This window comes from Rhamphochromis sp. 'chilingali', assembly GCF_963969265.1.
Source record: "Rhamphochromis sp. 'chilingali' genome assembly, chromosome: 3".
In the NCBI taxonomy this organism is placed as follows: Eukaryota; Metazoa; Chordata; class Actinopteri; order Cichliformes; family Cichlidae; genus Rhamphochromis; species Rhamphochromis sp. 'chilingali'.
In genome coordinates, this window is record NC_137931.1 from 39,904,527 (window position 1) to 39,926,357 (window position 21,831).

Here is a 21,831-nt window from a genome sequence, read left to right on the forward strand (position 1 = left end):
GTATGGAGACGGTCCAGAGAGTATCTAAGTAATAAAATAGAGAAGAGGCTCTGCCATGGTTTGCATCTTAGGGGACTTTGTCAAAACTGATGGAATTATGAATGTAGAATAGTACTGTCAGATTCAGGATATAACACCGTATGGAAAGTGTCCAAGTGGCAACAGCATGACAGCTTTTCAACATGACAATGATCCCAAACTCATTGGCAATCCAGGAAAAGTATACCTGGATGGAAAAAAACACAATGGACTATTATCAGTCATTGACTGGCCTCCACAAACCCAACGATCTCGACATTATTAAAGCAGAAAACAGCCAAAGACGAGCTTTGAATGCCCTTTAAGAATAAGAAGCCTGGAGAACTATTGCTGAAGACTACTTAAAAAAATTACAAGAAATCTTGCCTAAGAGAGTTCAGGCTTTGTTGATGAATTATAGTGATCATACCAAATATTGTCCGCACTAAATTTTTGCTACTTTCTGTTTACATTTATGTTTGCAGATGTTTCAATAAATCACTCTACCTATTTCCCACTTTCAAAGCAAAGTATAAAGAAATGAAAGGTGACTTTTGCACAGTAGTGCAACTCATAATGAAGCTGCACTAGACAAAATTTGTATGTGGGAGAAAAGAGACTATCATCAACCTACTTAAACAACTCCAGGCTGAGAAAGAACAACTCTTGCCTTTCTAAGCAACATGGTTTTGCCCTATTTGCTAAAAATAAAATGTTGGTGGCAGACATATTCAGAGAAGAGAGAAAGGCACATAAAGTGACAATTTTAAACTGGGAACGAAACACAAAAAATCCTAATAGCACCATAATCATGTCATCCAAAAGTGAAAGATGAACTGATTAACTCTCACTGATATTTAGAGCTGTATAGTAAATACACAAATAGTTTATATAGTTCATACTTGTGGCTTCTCCTGTAATATGCTCAGATTGCATAACTACAGAAAGCATATGAGGAGTTTAAAATAGCTACTCTTTTTGCTAAGATCACATTCAGCCCAACACTCTGCATGCCACACGGCCCAAAAGAGAGTTGGAAAAGCCTTGGGCTATTCAAACCCATTTCCAAAACTCCTGGGACACTAGGTAAACAAAGTAAAAAGAAAATAGAATCATTTGAAAATCAACATCCCACAACCAATTAGGTCAATTGGCAACAAGTCAGCAACAAGACGAGTCTTTGGAGTATAAAAGGAGCCTTCTATGAATAAAGATAGCAAGGTTTTCAACACTCTGTGAAAGACTGCAGGGTACAAATTAAAAATTATGGTTTTTAGCATAAAAATGCAAGAAATTAAGAAAAAGATCGAGTTTGAAAAAGTCAGGATCTGTGAAGTCTGTGACATCAAGAGGCTAGACAGTGCCGCTTCAGCCTAAACGGTGCTGCTAGCTCACCAATGTCTTCTTTAGGGAAGACATTGCTTTTTTAAGCAATCCACATTCTGCATATAACACAACAGCACTGCTCTGCATTAAGAGCCTGAGCTATAAATGGGCCCACAGAAAATATGCAGCGTACAAATTACAAAAAAGCACTATTTTCAAATAACAAATTTAGGTTTTAGGTGATTTAAAAACTGCCACATTCTGTTTTTATTACATTTATACAATGTCTAGCACTTTTTTTAATGGCTCATGTCGACAATAACAAAATATTTTAAAAAGCGGTCTTTACTTTTCTATGAGCCTCATTGCTGTAAAACATTCCAAATCTAATTCTGACTCATTAGTAAGCCTCTGGGGTGCTCCTGTCTCATACTGCAGACACAACCTCTGAGACTTGAATGTGTGCATGTTTGAGACAGCGTCTTTAATTACCCAGGTAACACATCCAGATGCTCCATCACTCTGGCAATGGCAGTGATTAAAAGGAGTAAAATATTCATTTCAATCAGACACCCACATGCCACATGTATAATTAATGTGCAGCGGAAGGACGCAGCAACTTTTACACCAGCGACACACATACACACGCTTTTCCATCACCATATTCCCTCTGCACATAACAGCCAGCTGCTGCATTTGTGTGTCTGTCTTTGTCGGGGCGGATCCAAGAAATGGAACCGTGGATGAGCCACTTCGAGCAATACTCCACAGGGAGGTCAAAGGTTAGCCAGACTGCATTCTGGGACATCATTCAGCCACCTACACAGCAGATGTGTTGTGTTGCTCTTTCACTGCCTTTACTCTCTCTGGGAGTGTTTTTGTTGGGAAAACAGCATCTTTAGTTTGCCACTTATCAAGCATTCAGCTTTCTGTGGTGTGGGTGTGCTGCCTTCACTGCTCCTTCTTCTACTTTTCAACAGTTCTGTGTTTATGTCAATACCTCAAAATACCTGTGAGCGGTTTGCAGAGGTCTCAGAAGCTGTCTGATGTCTCTAGTGGGTGGAAGACTATACAAACTCAAAACAATGTGAGACTTAAGGTGAATTTACAGACATAAAGTAGACATTTGATTTTGAACTTAGTTTGTGGAAAAGATCTTATCTGCTCAAGGCTGCGCATGCGAACAGAGAAACCACATCGAACAGGACTTTCCCATGCAGGATTCGTGCTGCATGTTAAAAATTAAACATCTGATTTGCATGTAAATCACCCCAAAAGATTCTCTCTTTCACACACTTGAAATGAAATCTTTTCTTTTCTCCTGTCAATCCCCATGGTTCCAGTTTGTTTTCTATTTCTGTCCTTTCAATCCATCTGACTGCTGTCTCTTTGTTTCCCTTGATTAAGCCATCTGTCAAAGTATTGTTTAGACTCCAGCAGTAGGCTACAATTACTCAGCGCAGTGTGTGTATTGTATCACGCTCATTACAATTACCTCTGGGTGTGAGTGTGTCATCTGTTGCCTGCTCATGTTCCAATTTCTCTGCGAGTGGGGAGGAAGCTGCATCCAGCTGCCACAGTGTGCATGCAACAATATGACCCTGAAATAGATTATCTACATTATAATGAATGGGACCTGTGTATTCAAAAGTCCATAAAAAGGTCAAAATTGCCAAAAGAGACAACTTGTGTTCAGCAGCAGATAGTGAAAAGGCCCATACTCCAAAGCTGTTTAATACACATAATTTACACAAAATTGATCTCGTATTCAAGAAGCTACAACTTGTAGCAGTTGGCAGACATTACAAAAGAGCTGGGATGAGGCTGACTGATGGATATCCTAGTAGCTTCCATTTGATTACAACTGGCTTTGCATAATGTGGTCAATGAGATTTCAAAACTTTACATCTCTCTGATCAGCTGTGAACAGACAGCAAGGATATTCCCCAGGAGCCAAGCATCAATAAGTAAACCGCTGCCGCCACACGCACACTTCAAAAGAAACTCATCTTTCACCCCAGAATCTAATTGGTTGGTGTGACGATGCGAGGCGTTTGATGTTCCCTTACGTAATGTCACACAGGCAGATAATTTTACGCACATCCATATTACATTTCTGTTTGTTTAGCTGTATGCGCCCCTTTGATCGATGTCAATTTATAGATTTTAGAATAAAGGAGAAAAAAAGAAGAGATATCCAAGTTTGAATTTTATTCGCTAGTCACCTGCAAACAGAATACATATCCGCTGAGTTATGAATGTGAAAAAACCAATATGTGCTTTTCATTGGCTTGTTATGGACTGACCACTTACTCTAAAGGAGAAACCAACCCTAATATAGACCTACCCTGTGTTTTACCCTGTAAGAGAAAGCCTCCACAGCAGGTGTAAGACTCCCAACTGTTGTTTTTGGAGGCTAGTTCAGGTTCGGTGCCTAAAAAGCGTGACACAAATGAAATAATTTACCTCCCCACCCAAAAAAAACATAGTAGTATCATTTTTGATTTCACAGTGTAACCAAGTGTACCATTTCGTCTCCGCGCGCACACACACACACACACATAAAACATTACCAAGATTTGAACCATAACTGCCCTCCCCTCTTCACAGTATGTCTTCTCCCGCAGGCTGTTGTTGTAAATATGAATGTTTTCTCAGTCAACTTGCCTTGTTAAATAAGATTTTACAAAATCCCATGAAAGATTTCTCAAAGCTTGACGGCTGATATTGGCATTCCCGTGCAGTGCGCTGTGTTTTAAAACCCGCAAACAACCCAGCATAAATTTACACCATTAAGTCCCCCGGGCTAGAAAACAGATAAAGTGCTGTGTGTGTGGCATGAGAATGCAGTAGTCATAATGAGAATGTAGATGTCCTCTGGATGCCATGGACGCTGCCTCCAACAAGCACACGTAAGTGCTTACTCTCGTCTGTTGCCGTGTGTCAATGAATAATGCACATATTAATCTGGCAATGTATGGAAGCTAATTAATTCAGTATTTTCCTATTCAAGGTTATCTAATTAATGTGGTATCTTTGTAGTCATTAGGCATGGATAAAATTCTTGATTTATCTTCGTCAGCCTTTTACCTCAATTTTCTACTGATTTATATAATGACCCGCAGTCACTTCCTTTGTAAAACAACCGCCAGCTCCACCCTCGATTGTGGTGGTATCTGCAGTCTCTGCAATGGTGGGTGAGAATTTAACCCTTTTAGCACCTACGCACTCAGGTGCATTTTTTTTTTCAATTTAACAGACAATAAGAAAAAAGTTGCTAGCTGCAGTTCATACTCCACTATAGTCAGTCAAGTTTATTCAAGGAAGTTGGTGATGATTTAACACCCCTGTCAGCTGGTGCTCTGCAATACGTGCTGGGATCCCTCCTCTGCAGCAGTAGCAGTGGCACGGGCTGCCATAACTCTCTCTGGAATTGCAGCTGGGACCGGGCCTTTGCTTAAATGATCTGCATCTGGGGAAGAAGGAAGTGCAGTTTGGGCAATGAATGCTGCAGGCAGTCTTGTGGGGACTGAGGTGGGGCTGTGGGTCAACACAGGTTTGTCTCCCCTCTCTGGCCCTTCACTCCCTGGTGTTTTTCAGCAACACACGGACGCTCTTGGAGAAAACATCACGAGGATCAGTAGCAGGCAGAGCAGGACAGACGCATCTTTCCCTCAGCTCCAGAGCCTGAACAGATATAAAGCAAAAGGACAGACACACAAACACTTTAAGCAAAACAAAACAAGATTAACCAGGGCTGGTGAAAACTCTATGTACAAACTAAAATGCTAGCTTACGTGCAGGCACATTAAACGTAATTCATGCAAAGTCACATTTATAGTTACCATCTGACACCTTTCAAACAGTCATGTGCCCTCCTGCTTGTCAAAAGCTCAAACGCTACAGCAGAGTAACATTTTTAAAGCCTCCTTTGGACTTAAGTTTTGTCTTAGTTTTTCTAAATCTGACAAGTGGAGGATCTGACTTGAGCGACTTTTAAATTATGCCCTAAAGCATACCTGTTTTAATGTCTACTTTACTCTTAATGGGATCTTAATTAACTGAACGAACCTCGTGCTATGCTAAATCAGTCTTAAAACTAGCAATTAAGAGCAAAAACTCATGAGGAAAGTGTTTACTGAGGAGTAGCATCGTTTCCTCATAGACTTCTTTTCACAAACAGATGTACTGCCCACTACTGGCCATTTGAAAGAATGCAGTTTTGATGCACTTCTGCACTGACTTGGAAGCCACGTCCATCTTTTATATACATTCTATGGTTTTATAGAGAAACAGAAAATTATAAAGTGTCTCTGAGTAAAAGACATGGAAGCAGCTATTGTAGGCCAACATTAGCATGAAAGAGCCATGTAACTAGCTTGGCTAAAATGGTTATGGTTAAAAATATTCCAGTATGTGACGGAGCTAATGGAAACTCAATCACACCCCGGCCGATAAATATATTCTCTCCGTCTGTCTCACACACCTACGCACATCCCAAGTCATTAATCTCTCACTTAGCACCACCTACAAGACTGAGCACATACGTGTACTTCCCACTCAACAGGCTCTCCCTCTCATGTTACCGGTGGACTTGATGTGCCGTGCTTAAGGATGATGAGCGCGCTCGTGGAGGTGGAGTGCCCCCACAAGAGTCGGGTTAGGTAGCTTGAGGCTGTCACCCTTTGCAAGGTTAAAAACATCACATTATGCATCGCTTTCACCAGACTGAGCTCGGCTGTTAACTGACTCATACATGCTGCTATGCTGGATCGAACAGTTAAGCATTGGAGGTACCAGAAACCGAGTCTTCTCAGCACCACACACACAAAGCAGGGCAATTAATCCCCAAACAACAGTCTTCATCACTTCACTGCCTGTGGCTACAGCCTGGTCTCGACAACAACTGCTGCTAGAGGTCAATCTACCTCACAGGGATACGACCGGGTGCACGAGCACATACACAGAACATGCACATATTCAACGACATAGGCACCTGATGGACAATTAGTGGTTTACCCATCTGTTCGTCTTTGTGCTTGGAGCATCTGACAGTGCTCCAACAGTCCAAATAACAGTCAAGGTTAACCTCACTGCTGTCTAATACATAGATTATTAATCCACCTTTCTGCTAACACTTACACGCACAGAAAAAGTTGTGAGGACTGTGGATGCTGACAGTCCTCACAACTGAAACTGCTGTCTTAACTGGTTGTTGATTTCCTTATAGACTTAAGATACCATTGATTGGCTGGTCACACTGCCAACACTGAGCTGCTAATGTGGGGCTGTTTTCTTTCAGGCACTCAACTCAAATCCTTCAAGACATTCAGCTAAGCAGACATCCAGGCCCTGGCACAGCAAAATGTTTTTGCTGTCTTCCTAAAACCCCACGTTTCTCCTTCCTTTCTGCCCTCCTCTCCATGTCTGCAGGTGGATTTATATCTCTCCAGACGCTTCATTAGTTCCATTAAGAATCTTTCCAACAGCTCCTAAAGCTACACTGTTTCTCCTGAAAAACAGAAAGGAGTAGGGCTGTGTCCCCACACAGGCCTCACAGATTTCTTTACTTCAAAGTTGGGACAAACATATGACTAAGAACCGACACAACAGTTTAGGGGGAAACAATCTAAGGAAAAAATACTGCGTGTGTCTATACCTCTGGTATGAGACGGTCCAGCTGAGCGACTCTGTTCCTGTGCGATGGGTGTGTGGACAGCCATTCAGGCAAGGTGGGCTCTCCTGATAGTTGGTCTCTGAGTTCCATCTGCTGCCAGAATACAGGTCCTGCTCGCACATCGGCACATGCCTGTAAATAATACACACACCTCAGAAACACACACAAGAAGTGGCATCCCACTGTTTTGTTCTGAGATAAAAATCTTCACTTTAGTTTCCTTTGACAACAGTGCCCCCTAGTGTCCCGTGGACAGATTGTATGATTGGGGAACATTAGAGGAAACTGAATGAGGTTAAAATAAAGAACAGCTTATAAAGAGTAAAAACATTTTAAAATTATTCCTGAATTTTTCTTTCAATCTCAAGCTCCAAAAAGCTGGATTTAACACTTTTCCTCGAGTCATTAGCCTGGTTGCATGTTTTTAACCCTAAAAATATCATCGGAGTGAATGCAACCAACGAAAAAACACAGGTGAAAACACAAAAGAAGGCACCGCTTGAGCCAGATAAATGGTGACCAAATTGGTGACAGTGATACCTTAGCAGCCAATTGCAATCCGACTTGATCTGCCTCAGCCTCCAGTTTCCGACTGAAAGGGCGTTGAAACAGCAGCTAGAAAAGAAAAAAGCAGATTTCTGTGTAGGTGTGTAAAAACTACAAGATTATTGTACATTTTTATCTTCCAGTCATTTTTTTAAACTGCTGTAACTTTAATACTTCATATACATTTTCAGATAATGAATATTAATTCCTCACCTCTCTAAGCTTGCCCTGTACCCAGTGTCCCAGCATTGACAGGCTGTCGTGAGGACACATGGCCCAGATGGCTACCAGGAGAACAACAGACAGGAGCTCCAGGACATGCGACATACTGGCCTGTTCTGCCTGTGGAGGCAGTGAGGGAAGGAAAAGAAAAGGAAGGAAGGAGGATAAAAGAGAAAAATATAAGAACAGAAAAATAGAGGTAAAAAGTTTTGGGGAGGTGATTGAGGCTGCTGAAACATATTGATTGTTCCCATCTATTTTAGTGGAACATTTACGCTGTAACAGATTTAGAGGTTTTAACAGCCAATCCAATAGAGCACACCTACTAGGTAATACCAAGCCCATCGATGCTCATTCCCTTCATCTAATTAAAATCTCCTTCAAGCATTTCCTCTGAGGACGTTTAAAGTCTTGAAATACCCACAACTTCATTAGACACTTTTTTAGAACAAGAAGAATGGGCTTTAAAGCTGGAGAGAGAGAAAAAGACAGCCATCTGCGGAGAATTAATAAAGCACAGCAGTGCCTGAGGTCACTTTGGTCATCACAGCACCGGCAGGATTAGTGACTGTTTGGATGTGATTGTCACCGAGTCTTTTATCAACGGCTGATGCAACAAGACTGCAACAGATGCCACTTCAGCTGATATGATACTTCCGAGACAGAGCAGAAGTGATGAATAGTCAGGAGATCTCAGTGTATAATGCAGTATATTCTGCACCTGTAGGGGGTCCACATGCATATTTTACAGTGCTGTGTGGAACCTCCAAGACTGTGCCAAGGGCTAATAAATGACTAAAGTTTGTTCTTGAGCAATATTTGCACTTTAAGTGTTTTCAGTGACTCATTCACTGCAACATCTGCTGCTGATCAGCTAAGCCTATTAGATGTCAGCATACTCCACAGGTCTTTGTGCACTGCAGCACTTCAGCCTCAGAAGCTAAACAGGTGTGAGGTTTGCTGCATTCAACTGAGTGCTTGTCTGTTACGGAAGAGTGTGCACTCAATGCATGAGAGAAAACATACAATCAAGGAATTTGTTTCTGTTAATAATACCAGTGGCAGGCGTAATTCTTTGCCTATTGTATAACTCCACTTATAATAAATAGTTCCAACTAGGGCTGGGCCATATTATACCGTTCACGGTAATACCGGTATAATGTTATGCAACGATAGGAAAATGAAATATCGCGATAGAATATGAGTAAAACGCGCATGCGCAGTGGCTTTGTTTTCATACGCACATGGCCGATTGTTGAGTGAAACAAATGAACCAGAATTGGTTTGTAAAAATGGTGCAACTTCAGTGATGTGGAACTGGTTTGGTGTTTGTCCGTCAGATACATGACAAAGCACATTTTTTTGCAGAACATGCAAGCGGCCGTCGTTATTGTCGGACTAAGATGCTCTTAAATCTGGGAGTAATCTGGGTCCTAAACTCCACATACTTCAGGTCAAACGAACACTGCAGCATCACTGAGAATTAAAAATTGTCTAAATTCTTTCATCTTTAATAAAACGATCAGCATTGCTGCTTTACCAGGTGTAACTATGAAGTTTAACTTCCAGGCATCCATGAAAACAAAATTTATTACATTTAACGGAGTTAGAAGTTAGCAGGAAGCTAGCGGAAGTTAGCTCGCTAGTTTCGCTAGCATGTTCTGACTGAGAGACTGAGAGATTTCTGAAAAAAATCAAACGTACAGCTCTGCTATCACTTCCAACATAAATGAAGACAGGAAACTAAACAGCAGTGACGTTTATAGGGTTACTGAAGTTGGGCTAGCTGGTATTTAATGATGTGCTACGTGATCGCTAGCAACACAGCTATGTTAGCATAATATAAACAGTGAAGCTGGAGGACGAACACTAACACTTTTCCACTTAAAAAGGTTAACGTTAAGGTTTCTGACAGTTAGAGACAAATGCAATCGCATGGCAGGATGCTGTAAACGGACCAAACTTCAGTCAGAAGAACAACTGAGATAATCCATCCACAATACGAGGTCAGTCATTAATATACTGCAACAACATGGGAACAGAGCAGCTGCCAGAGAATTCAACATTAATGAATCAATGGTACAGAAGTGGAGGAAGCAAGAAGAATGAGTTTAATAAAGTTTGATTTATCTGACTGCTTTGTTTCGCTTAATGTGCCTTATAATCCCGTGCACCTTATGGTCCGAAAAATACGTACTGCACACTGCAGTTTAATGTTGCAAAGCACCTCTTTTTAACTTCAGTGGATATTATACATGGTTATGCTCAGGACATGTCAGCCCATTTCTACTGGAAATGCCTTTTGGTTAAACTTTCAGCAAGGCATTTGCATTTGCACTGTTACATTTTTATAAAGCTTTAATGTACATAAAAACCAGCTTCTTGTTTAAGTGAAAATAAATGGAAGGTTGTCTTTTTGCGCTAGTAATGTTGTGGAGTTGTATTTTGTCTCGCATCAATTATATCGTCAGTTATATCGTTATCGCAAATTTTCAAATATATATCGTGATAAATATTTTTGGCCATATCGCCCTGCTCTAGTTCCAACATCATTTTAACAATCAAAATAAATGCTTTTTAAGGTCCATTTAGGACTTCAAGAAATAAGAATTAAGATCCAATAATGTCAAAATTATGCACTATTTTTAGGCTTTTATACACAAGCCATTTTCAACAATTCAACAATCCATACAACCCAGTACTTCACATTATATTCTTTCCCACACATACCAGGCTTAAACAAACCATTTCCAAAGTTAATACCTTCAGCAGATATTGGGGAAATATGAAATATTTTAAGGTCTTATTTTTCTTGAATTCAATTTCAGAGTTTAAGACTTTTTAATGATCCAGAGAAACCCTGTATTAATTGTAAAAAATAAACCTATTCACTCTCAAGGTCAAGTCTTAAGGTAAATTTATGATGTGGAGTACAAACTATGCTATAACAGCAAACAGTCCGTGGAGGGTTATGTACTTACAGCGTGTCCCAGTAAGGCATGAGCCATCTCGTGTCCCAGTATAATAGTGAGCTGGTGAACATCTGCAATGGCTTCCAGCATTCCAGTAAACATGAAGACATTTCCATTCTACTCAAAGAATGGGAAATAACTTTTTAATCTTTGTAGGTGTGTAAACACTAGATTGCACCTTATAATAGTAAAATTTTTAGTGTTCAGCTTGTCTTTACTTACCGGTAGTACAAAGGCATTAACGCTGGGACTTTGCACCACATGGACAGTCCAGCTGATGTCATTCACTTCAGGGATGTCCTTGTTCCTTTGTGCCAGGTGCTGCACCACCCACTTCACCACCTGGTGACGAGGGTCAGTGACTGGAACAAGCAGCTCTGCATACTCCTCCATGTACTGAAACACAGAGATGACAACAAATATTTAAGGAAGAATTTCATTAAAAATGACATTTTTTCCATTTAACTATTCACCTTCTTACTTGTTGACTCAATAAATCTTCTTAGAAATGTTTGTGGAATGGATATTTGTGATTTTCTCACAATGTCACATGCAACACAACGTCTCTCACCGCATCTGAAGTCAGAGCTGCCATCTCCATGTAGTTCTCTTTACTGAACACAAGAAGGCGGGTCCGTCCTGTCAGGGGGGACTCGTCAAGGTGCGTTAGGAGGAAGAGGGCTACAATCATAATAGCAACACCTGCACCCCCTGCTATTTGCCAGCGCTTCTGCCATGCATATTTGCGCACCAGCTGCTGCCGTTTGTCTGGTAAGGCCACCCACCACTTCCTTATGCTCCTGTACAAAAAGAGGGGCTTTAGTGCTGCTGTAAATCCTTATGTAGCTCAGGCAGTACATTTAACACCTTATTCCAACAATTAGAACTAAATTAATTATCTGAAGCATGTTTAAAAAAAAAATGCTCGGAGAAAAAGCCTGATGAAAGATTAGCAACCAAAGTTTCCCATAATAATGTAAGATAATAATGCAGAACAATAACCTCTTTTCTTTCCAGAGAAGCCTAACCTCAAATAAAGTGCCAAAACGTGCATAAATTCGGCAGGTAAATTTTGTAGTACTGCTCAAAGGCCAAAAAAAATGCCTGCTCTCTATTCTGTTGGAGGCAGGGAGGGGGAGACAAAATAATGTCTGCTATGTCTGCTAAATGATACCATCACAGTCACTCGGTTTCATGGATTACTTTGTACCAGTTAATTAAAACATAAAGCATGGAAACAATTTAGACAGTAATTTATTTGTTCTTATTTAAATCCAATAATTAAAACAGTTGATAAAACAATTAGGAGCGTGTTCATTATTTAATTAAACATTAAGTGTTGTTAAATGATATTATGCCTTAAAGCAAAAAGGATGCTCAATTTATCATCTGTATTAAGAGCTTTTCTATTGACACACCTTATTAAAGTCTTGCTTTTTATTTACATTCCAAATTTAAAATGTTACATCTATTTGAATTTGTAGACCATTATAGACTATAGTGTCGTATTTATACTGATTAACCACTTCAGTCTATACTTTTTAGGGGGGGTGACACATTGGTTGTGATTTTGCCCCTGTACACCACCACACTTTACTTAATATTATTTAAAAGATTAAGTTATGTTTGAAGTGCAAACTTTCAACTTTAATTCAAGTTGTTTAACAAAAGTCTTCCATTAGCTGTTTACAGCCAATTTTATCCAAGTTCCTTATTGTCAGAAGCACAAAAATAGGTAGACGACATTAAAGTGTAAAATTAAAAGATGCATTCAAAAGTGGAAATACAGCAGATTTTCAAAAAGGTGTAGACCACTGGTTACAGAGATCTGTCAAACATCGTGGAGGCAATGTTATGGCACGGCAGGTATAGCTGCCAAAAAATTACTAATTAGAGTTTACTGATGATGTGGCCACAGATAGAACTAGCACATCTGGGGTCTAGAGGGCTATACTCTCAGCCAAAGAAGGATTTTCATCCAAGCTTCATTGGATTCACAATATTCTGCCAGCCTTTTATCGGAGACTACAGCCAAGGAGCATCACAATCAGCCAGCATGGTAGCACAGTGGTTAGCCCAACTGCCTTACAGCAAGAAGCTCCTGGGTTTGAATCCACCATATGACTTGGGTCTTTCTCTCTGTACTCCAGCTCCTAACCCCAGTCTAAAGACATGCAGTTAGTGGAGTAAGGTTCATTGGAGATTACTTGGTGATGAAAAAGTCTGTGGTGTATTGGCCTGCCTCCTTGTCCCCAAATTGGACAAGGAGCTACATAACAAAATAATTGATACTGTGTAAAATTATTATTCAGAAGAGGGGGCCATGTATAAAAATGCCTGTAATTTCTAAATATTTATTGCAATTCTTTTCTGAAACCCCTTAAATAAAAGCTCAAAGACTGCATTTGAACCCTTAAATTTTTTACAATCCACTGTGGTGGTGTTCAAAGCACAAACTACAAAAACTGTGTCTATCCAAAAGCTTGTGGACCTTCCTGCAAACACTATGTTTTTCCTACCTGCCCAGTATTATAGCCATAATCTTTTGCAGAGGTTTGATTATCATCCAAATGAGGGGAGCAGGCAGGGCCCTCAGGCGGGCAGAAGTGTGGAAGTAGTGTCCACATGGGGTCAGGACAGGACCACAGGGAAGAGGAGCAGTGGCTTTGGAGTAAATCTGATAACTCGTTGTCCGTCCAGTCAAAGAAGCTCTCAAGCGTACAGATGTGCTTATGGTATTTCGCCAACTGCTCTGAGGGTAAACAGCTCGTGTGCATACCCGGAGGTTCCCGATAAGATGCGACGAAAGCAAACTGAAGTGACAGCTCCTGAAAAGACTTCCGCAAAGTAGAGCCATGTTTTAATTTAATTTGATTTTTTAATGATACAATTTTTTTTTAATTTATACGAGGACTGACCAAAAACAGTCAACGCAATGCGGTTATCTCATCCTAAAGGTCAAAATAAATCCGGTAGTGACACCTGGGGAGCTGCTCTCAGCTGTCAATGTCATCGCTAGAAGTGAAATTTACGTACACGTAAATTTGGTTATTGGGGGGAGCCGCGGAACTCTGAAATGCCTTCACCAGTCCAAAAGTTGGTTTTTAACACCATTACACGCTGAGCTGAAACACATTAATGCCCGGTGAGCCAAAAGGACGCGCTTTAAAATTACAAACTAGCGTTAACTGTAGTTTCTGGAACGCGCACTCCTCCCAAATGATTCCACCTAGAAACAGCCCCGTTACGAACGTTCCGCACACACAGCTCAAAGTTATATTATAAACGAGCTAAGCGTTATATTATAGAGCTGGAAGTTAACTGAATATATTTACATGTTAAGTGTGTGTCTTTTTTTTTTCTTTTTTTTTTAAATCATACCCAGGCTACTGCTTTTAATCCACCATAGTTTGGAGGCAAATATTCTACTTTGTACTCAAGCACATTTATTTTCATGTTTTACTATATAACTTTTTTTGCAGTTAAAATAACACACATCAACTAATAAATTATCCTATTTTATTGTAGAGGTTCCCAAATCGTGTGCCAGATTAATGCCATAACTACCAATCTCAATAACTGTCAAACTTCAGACATGAACACAAGTGTGTGAAAACCGCTGATTATGTTAACCAGTTGTGTATATAAAGTATTTTTAACATTAGCTCCGGCTTCAACATTAAAGTGAAATAAACCACTGATTGATCAATGATCAATCAATGTTCGATTGCTTCATGGGATTACTTTGGCATCATGAGCACTTTCACTTTTGGTATTTTCAGTTTATTTTGATCCTAATTTTAACATAAATGGGAACTGGAATGCGGGTTTTTCACTTAAGGGTATTTTTACACTTTAGTGTAACTATCCATCCATTTTCTTCTGCTAATCCAACTTAGAGTCACAGGTGGGGGCTACATCCTATCCCAGCTGCCATAGCATGAGAGCCAGTGTACACCCTGGACAGTCCATCATACACATACAACTAGTTTAGAATCACCAGTTAACCTAACCGTACTACTGCCTGTCTGATTATCTGATTTATCAAGAGCCCCTTTGAATGTCTTGGCCACCACATGTTCTAAAAACATAGTACTGTCCCCTTGGACAGTAAACCTTAGTGAGGAGTAAATGACAAAACTTTAAACATAAATCATTAAAATATATATTCATGTGTTGCACTGAACATTCATAAAAAGACCTGAAATATAAAAATAGATTTTTATTTTGATGTCAAAAAGAAATCTGTTAAACTGAGAAAAAACGTTCATGATAACTTCACTGACAAAAACTATCTCACACACACCCAGTAATGAATGCCACAATGTATTCACAAAAGGTGTCATTCACTATTAAGTATGCTGCTGTATGGTTATTCACAGTAAATAGTCATGTTCGGTCGACAATACAGAGCCTAAATGCAACACGGTGCTGCCAGTAGTCTCAGATTCTTCTTGGTCCTTCTCTTCCTCTGGGCTGATCGGCTGATCAAAAGTTAGTTCGCCCGAGTCCACCAGCTTGGATGAGATATTTAAAGGTTCTCCTTCTTCAGAATCAGGCAACTGCTGCTTGGAAATAAAGTCAGATTTGAAAAGGGCCTGGATCTGGGTGAGAAAGGAGTCTCCCACCTCATCTGGGAGGGGTTCCAAGTATCTCGCCAGTGATGCCAGCATCTACATGATGAAGGTCGTGTAGTTAGGCACACATTAAAACTGTAAAAGCAGCTCAAAGTCACTCCATAGAGTCACTGAAATTTGCAAACTGGGAGGACTGATGGTCGAACTGACCTTCTCCAAACATGTGAGATGGGAGTCTCTCCGAAATAGTCTGTCCATCTGCACACTCCTGACCAGCCATGGCAAAAATGAAAAATAAAATGCTTAGACACACCACCCAAAACAATTTCAATAAAATTTAGGATCAGCTTTAGGGCACCAGTTCAAGATTACACAATACAGTCTTGTGTCTCACTCACCCTGGTGCTTGAGAATATTTGTGGATGATCCACTGAGCCCTCCTCATCGTCTGCTCCCAGTCCGGGATGTCTTGTGATGACAGGAAGTCGAATCTGTACGGCAGCTCTGGGGAGGAACAGAGGCTGAGAGACTGAGCCAGAGGATAAAGTGTGTTACTGCGTACACAAAATCACTGACCTACATTGTCAGCTTGATTTCAAAGCCTCTTGATCTTAACTGTTTTGAAGTTTGAGTCGTGTGTGTGTGTGTGTGTGTGTTAGACTTACTCTGGGGGCCTGAAGGCTCCTGGTTCTCTTTTACCAATAGGCAGGTAGTCTGGGAGTGGGGGGAAGCATTAGCTGGGTCATATGGGCTCACTATCATCCCAATAAACGGGGCTCCACCACGTGAAAAATAACTCTGAAAGATTAAAAATAAATAAATAATAATACCAGAAGTGAAAATAAAACCAGAAGTTCACAAGTAACTCATGTGCAAACTTATTTCATTCAGTCAGTTTTACCTGGAATTGGTGCTGCGTGTTTATGTCTCGCAATGAAGGGTTAGGGTGGAAGGAGGGATGCGAGTGGTACCAGCCCACTACACTGAATCCCAGGGATGACAGCACATCACAGGCCTGTGTCTGAGACACTGGATCCATCTCACACTGCAGACCTGTGCTCACACTGTTACATGGCTCTGCTGCACAGATCTAAACACAGATTTATTAATCACAAAATATAGTTTTCTGAATATAATGTGATTAGAGTTTTATCCTGTTTGTCACATTGGTTCAGACTTCTTGACCTACCTTCAATACTTTTGCTTCTTCATTAAAAGTTCCACCTAGCAGACCAATGACTTCCCCCCTTGACACATGTGCATGCTGATTACAGAAAAGTTATCTGTCAGTATAGGTAAAATCTGTTGTACATATATGAAAAAAACGAATCAGCTTGTGACTGTGTGTATAACATACCATATCCATGATGAGAAGAGTCTCAGCACAGACTATAACCTGGAATGGTTCCTAGGGTGATCAGTAAAGAACAGCTTAGAATAAATGATGACTACTTTGGAGAAAGGATCCTCTTAGTTTATGCAACAAAAAATGAAGAAAATATAATCTTATTAGATATAAGGTATATCTAATAATCCAGTCACCTACTCCTTATCCAACATAGGCTGGGCTGAAGTATATTACAGCTGACATAGGGCAATGAGCACCCTGGAGAGTCTGCCAGTCCCTCACAGGGCCAACAACAGACACACTGACATCACACTGAATTTAGCTTTGCCCACCTAACCTGGGATGTGTGCTTTCAATTGGAGCAAAGGCACCATTAGAAGTCCTGTGGTGGTATTCATGTGGATGTAATTTTGACATGTACCACCCATTAACTGCAGATTAAGCATTCCCCATCCCCATGAAAATGGCTCTCCCTCATTAGTCTACCCCAGCTGGACTAATTACACTGAAAAATCTCCTGAAGAATTTCTCAAGAAACAAATAGTCTAGTATCCATTCTGTATCTGGAAGATGCAACAGAACAAGCCTGATCAATAGAGGCCACGCCAATTAGAGACACATCCATGATTTTTCCGGGTTTTTTTTTTTTTTAAAGTGGTGTGGTTAGTCAGTGTATCGGTGAAAAATCTTGATAAGAATGATCACTGACCTTTATATCCTCTTCAAAATATCTGCAGGGAATCAGCTGGAAGGGGTCAAAAGAGCTGGTGGATAGAGTGGGATTATAAACATCCACATCATAAACCTCCTTGTGCTTATAATTTGGTACATTTTGCATCAGTCCACTGTGCTCACCCTCGGTATCTGGACATCTTGTAAGGTTTAGGCTGCTTCTTCATCTCCTCTCTCCGCAGAGCTAATTCTTCTGCACTTAGATGCTGATAAAGAAAAAACACAGAATCAGTAAACATATTAGTAAGAATGTAAATCGTAATTTGATTAAAAGTTGTTGTGCAGTGTCCATACCTCATATGTCTGTCCCTCCAAGTCTTTAGCATCACACCAGTTCCCCCAAATGTCCCGCACACGCCGCTTCCTGGTTCGCTACAACCAGTCAGAAGTTACAAGTCAAGTTCTGGCATGCTTAAAATTTAAATGCTTCCAGTTTCAGAGTCTATTGCTTTATGGGTACCGACCATGCTCTGCAGCCTCTGGGCGAGCTGATAGGCCTCCAGTACATCTTTGCCTTCCTTATGCTTGGAGCGGTCCATCACCTTTGGACGATTGTACACAGCTTGCTCTACAAAAAGGAAGTCAGAGCTTTAACATCAAAAAGAAGATAAAAATTCATAAATCAGAAGACTCAGAGAAATAGACTTACCGCAGTTGAAGTTGATTGCTCCAATGAGTTCCAGATAGGTGTGTATTCTCCCAATGCAGTTGACATCTCCACAGTTCTTTAGACCAGGGCGGACCGATGTCTTGTTTAGGTACTTGGGCTTGCTCTTCAGCCTAGTGGACAAAAACAGTAATAACCACTTTCTGTGCAAAGTTGTGTAAACAAAGTTATCGAACATGTAAACTTAGTTTACCATTGATCCAGGATATAGTTTCTAATCTTCAGATATCTTTCAGGGGTTTTTGATGGTCGCCCCTCAAAGAACTCTGGGATAGCCTGCTTCTCATCCTCGGTGATGGTCTCTGTGTCCATCTCTATTTCTTGTTCGGGGGCCTTCAGCTCCTCCTCTTCATCATCTTCATTCTCCTCCTCCTCCTGGTCATTGTATGGTCTATCATTTAGATTCTTCTCAATCTTGTCTGAAGAATCTAGGACATCATAATGTGTGTCATTAATTTTTCCTATGACAGTGAGGTAAATACACAAAGCACAGTAAGTGTGAAGTACCCATTCCATCACTGTAAGCTTCTTCCAGTTGAGCAATGCCTGTTGAGAACATCTGCTTTGAGTCTGCGTGAGGCGGTGTCTGACAGCTTTGTGGAAATACCGATGCCGTCTTGTTGACCTTCTCATCTCGCTCTGTTACTCCAGGATCTTCTGAGCAACCAGGGAAAGATGAGGGTTGAAGACTTTGCGGAGAAAGAGAGGTGTGGCTCGGTTTCTCCTTCGTCTCATGGATGCTCTCTACCCCACTCAGACTTACATGTTCTTCTGTGGGGCTTTGACTCCCAGAATCTGTTTTCTCCTCAGGCCCACAGAAATCACTGCTGAGGACTGCCTGTGGTTTATTGCCTTCTTCGTCATCACTCAAGTCGTCAGTGATGTCTACATCCTCATCCTCATCGTCAGAAAGCTTCTCTATGCGGACAGCGTTGGCAAGAGTAGACACTTGACTGGAGGTGGGCTGAGGAGGTTGTAGGTGTATTATGGGAGCTACAGAGGGAGCCGCAGGACCAGGATCTGATTTTGCCTGAAAAATGTGTACACAAAAGTTTGTTTATTCTTGATTTTTATTTTCCAACATACCATTGCTAAGGACTCCTTCTGGTTGCATAGAGCGTATGTAGTTCGACTAAATTGCAGGTTTATATCTGCAGATGACTACAACTAAGCTTACATAACAGAAACCTGTCTTGTGCTGTTAGTATAATCCAGGTGGACTGTCTTACCTTATGTTTAAAATACTGCCTGGCGTAACTCTTAACCTGAAGAACGGTACGGCTTTCCATAAGCTTAGCAATCTTAGTCCACCTTCGACCAAACCGAGCCTGTAGAACAACACACCTCGGCAACTTGGACAATACACACAATCTGACTCACTTAAAACAATTATTAAATCCATTAAAAGCTGACCTTCCCAAACAGAAATTACATTTCAGACACAAAAGTTAACTTGCAGTGTAAGCATACCAGGCCTTCCTCAAACAGTTCTTTCTCCTGTTGGGACCATCGAGAGGATGAACCAGCAGACGAAGCTATGTTCTTGGCCGGAGACCTGTCCACACACAGACAAGTTCATGAATAGCAAGGAAATGAGGAATCAGTGTACTGCGCTCATCATCAAGGCTGATGGAAGAAATTACTCACTTTTTCACTTTGTTTTTTTTGTGAGGATCACTGTGCCAAATGTGGTCGGGAATCTCCTTACCTGTCAGGTAATATCTTCGATTATAGTTGAGGACAACTGATTTCATAACCAGCAACAAAATTAGTATTTAAACTATGTAATCAACACAATATAAGGAGCTTCAGCTACTGGTTGAAACTAGGTTGAGATGTTTTGGGTTACTCCTGCACTAACAGGACAAGTGAACATAAAATAATATAACATATTCCCCCACTGTAATTCCATTTACTGTAAGGTCAAGCGTTACATTTTTTTCTTTTAATTTGTCATCTGTCCGTATGTTTACATTAGCCACAGCATGGGGCAGTTATTAGGTAATCCGAAGCTTTCCCAGCTACGTCCTGTGATTCCTGTAGTTAACCTCAATGCATCACTATGCAGTGCGTTTAAGGTCAGTAAAAGGATACTGTTCCTCTAGCAACATCCTCTCTATCACCTCTCTGTTCTCCGGGCTGATGGAGCTGTCCAGCTCCCAGGGCTGTACAAAGGAGAGACGGAGAGTCAACACGAGCACCCACAGCCAGAAAAACAACGGAGCTTGACGAAGTCATACCAGTATCCAGGCGCTGCTCTTCCCTGTAGGCTGCATGAACTGCTCCTGCACCAAACCTCCTCCGTCCATCTCCCTAAAACAGCGAGGAAAGAAGCTGTGATCAGCAGAGCAGATGCCTCCAGAGCTAATCCCAGCTGCTGTTATCCTGCGCCAACATCCGGGTCACCGCTAACTCGCGTAGACCACAGCACAGAAGCCCACCAAACAGCACAGCCATCAATTAATCCAAATAAACAGGCGTCATTACCCAATATTGTTATCAAAGTCATCTCCTTCGATGTCAACATCCACCTCGTCCTCCATGTTACTCGATAAACGTAAACAGCAGAGAGAAAACAGAGAACGCGCACTGGAGGAGAACAGAGGCCAGTGTGACTCACAGCGACACCCTGTGGCTGGATGTCGTTTAATATGTTTAAAGTTGCTTTACTGCCACCTTCTGGTTTAAATTCACCTTAAAGTGGGTTTATTATGCTTTTTTATATTGGACGCTTATTAAAAACAAAAACAAAAAACGTTGCTATCCTTAAGTTCAGGCTTCAGAGTTCTCTAATTGCTCTTATTTTTCTCTTGGATCTATATGATGTCAGAGACATATTACAGGATATCATGAGCACAACAGTCCCAACTACCCACCCTTAAACCTTCTGTTTAATAGCGGCAGCAAGTCAGCCTTAAAGGGAAGCTGTCCCTGCAGTGAGAAGAGGTAAAAATGGTTCATTTTAGACCGCAAATCATTGTGATGCCCACCGCAAGATAAATAAGTAAATAAATAATGATGAGCATAAGATGCGCACTTTAATGTTCAGTTGTATTACACTTCTAATTCATCAAATTTAAACATATACTGCTGTTACATATGTAATATTTTATATGTTATTGATATATTTCTTCCCCCAACATAATAAAGATGGATAGTGATTCCCTAGAAACTCATAGGAATGAGTAGGCATAAAAGCCCGGGGAGGGTTCAAAGTCATTGAAGAAACAAACAGCTTTAAATATGAGGATTCCTTTTAAAACTTACATTCATTGTCTTCCAGAGGTTGAGAATCCTTTCGGATACAGCATATCCACATTTGATGATATCTACAGCATTTTGATATGACCGAATTCTGTTTCCCTTCCCTTGAGATACTCTGCTAGACTTTTACCACAACCACCTTTAGTTTTTACTTCTTCATGGATCTTCACTGACTTGGACTATGCCATTTCTTTGCCTTGAGACTGTATTGGGTTATTATCCATTAGCACTATAAAGCTCTTTCTGATTGGTTTTGCATCTTTTTGCTGAACGTAAGGAGAGAGTATAGCCCCGTGCTACTTTTGTCAGCAGTCACATCAGTAAACTAATGATCCATTTACTGTGGCAGCTATACACACCCATGACACAGCATTGCCCCCACCATGTTTGACAGATAATGCAGTATCCTTTGTGTCATGTGGCGTTCCTTACCTTCGCCACATTTTGCTCTGTAACCAGTGGTTTACACCTTTTTATAAAAC

At 40.8% G+C, this 21,831-nt stretch overlaps 2 protein-coding genes across 2 annotated transcripts; both read right to left on the reverse strand.

The window, feature by feature from the left end:
- Window positions 1-3,137: 3,137 nt before the first annotated feature.
- Window positions 3,138-13,976, reverse strand: oma1 (OMA1 zinc metallopeptidase). Its single transcript, XM_080878688.1, is given in 9 exon segments — window positions 3,138-4,926; window positions 4,928-5,031; window positions 7,004-7,153; window positions 7,562-7,636; window positions 7,781-7,909; window positions 10,771-10,878; window positions 10,984-11,157; window positions 11,333-11,561; window positions 13,281-13,976. Coding segments are annotated over 9 exon segments (1,539 nt in total). The 5' UTR covers window positions 13,619-13,976; the 3' UTR covers window positions 3,138-4,694.
- A 992-nt stretch (window positions 13,977-14,968) lies between these two features.
- Window positions 14,969-20,692, reverse strand: mysm1 (Myb-like, SWIRM and MPN domains 1). The gene is made up of 20 exons (XM_080879029.1): window positions 20,573-20,692; window positions 20,326-20,398; window positions 20,180-20,250; window positions 19,733-19,807; window positions 19,556-19,640; window positions 19,315-19,413; window positions 18,593-19,115; window positions 18,279-18,513; window positions 18,068-18,198; window positions 17,883-17,986; window positions 17,713-17,790; window positions 17,542-17,624; window positions 17,396-17,450; window positions 16,696-16,746; window positions 16,528-16,602; window positions 16,240-16,428; window positions 16,004-16,136; window positions 15,737-15,842; window positions 15,549-15,606; window positions 14,969-15,434 (listed from the first exon to the last, which is right to left on the reverse strand). The coding sequence occupies exons 1-20, from the start codon at window positions 20,626-20,628 to the stop codon at window positions 15,138-15,140; spliced, it is 2,577 nt and encodes an 858-aa protein (XP_080735155.1). The 5' UTR covers window positions 20,629-20,692; the 3' UTR covers window positions 14,969-15,137.
- Window positions 20,693-21,831: the final 1,139 nt, after the last annotated feature.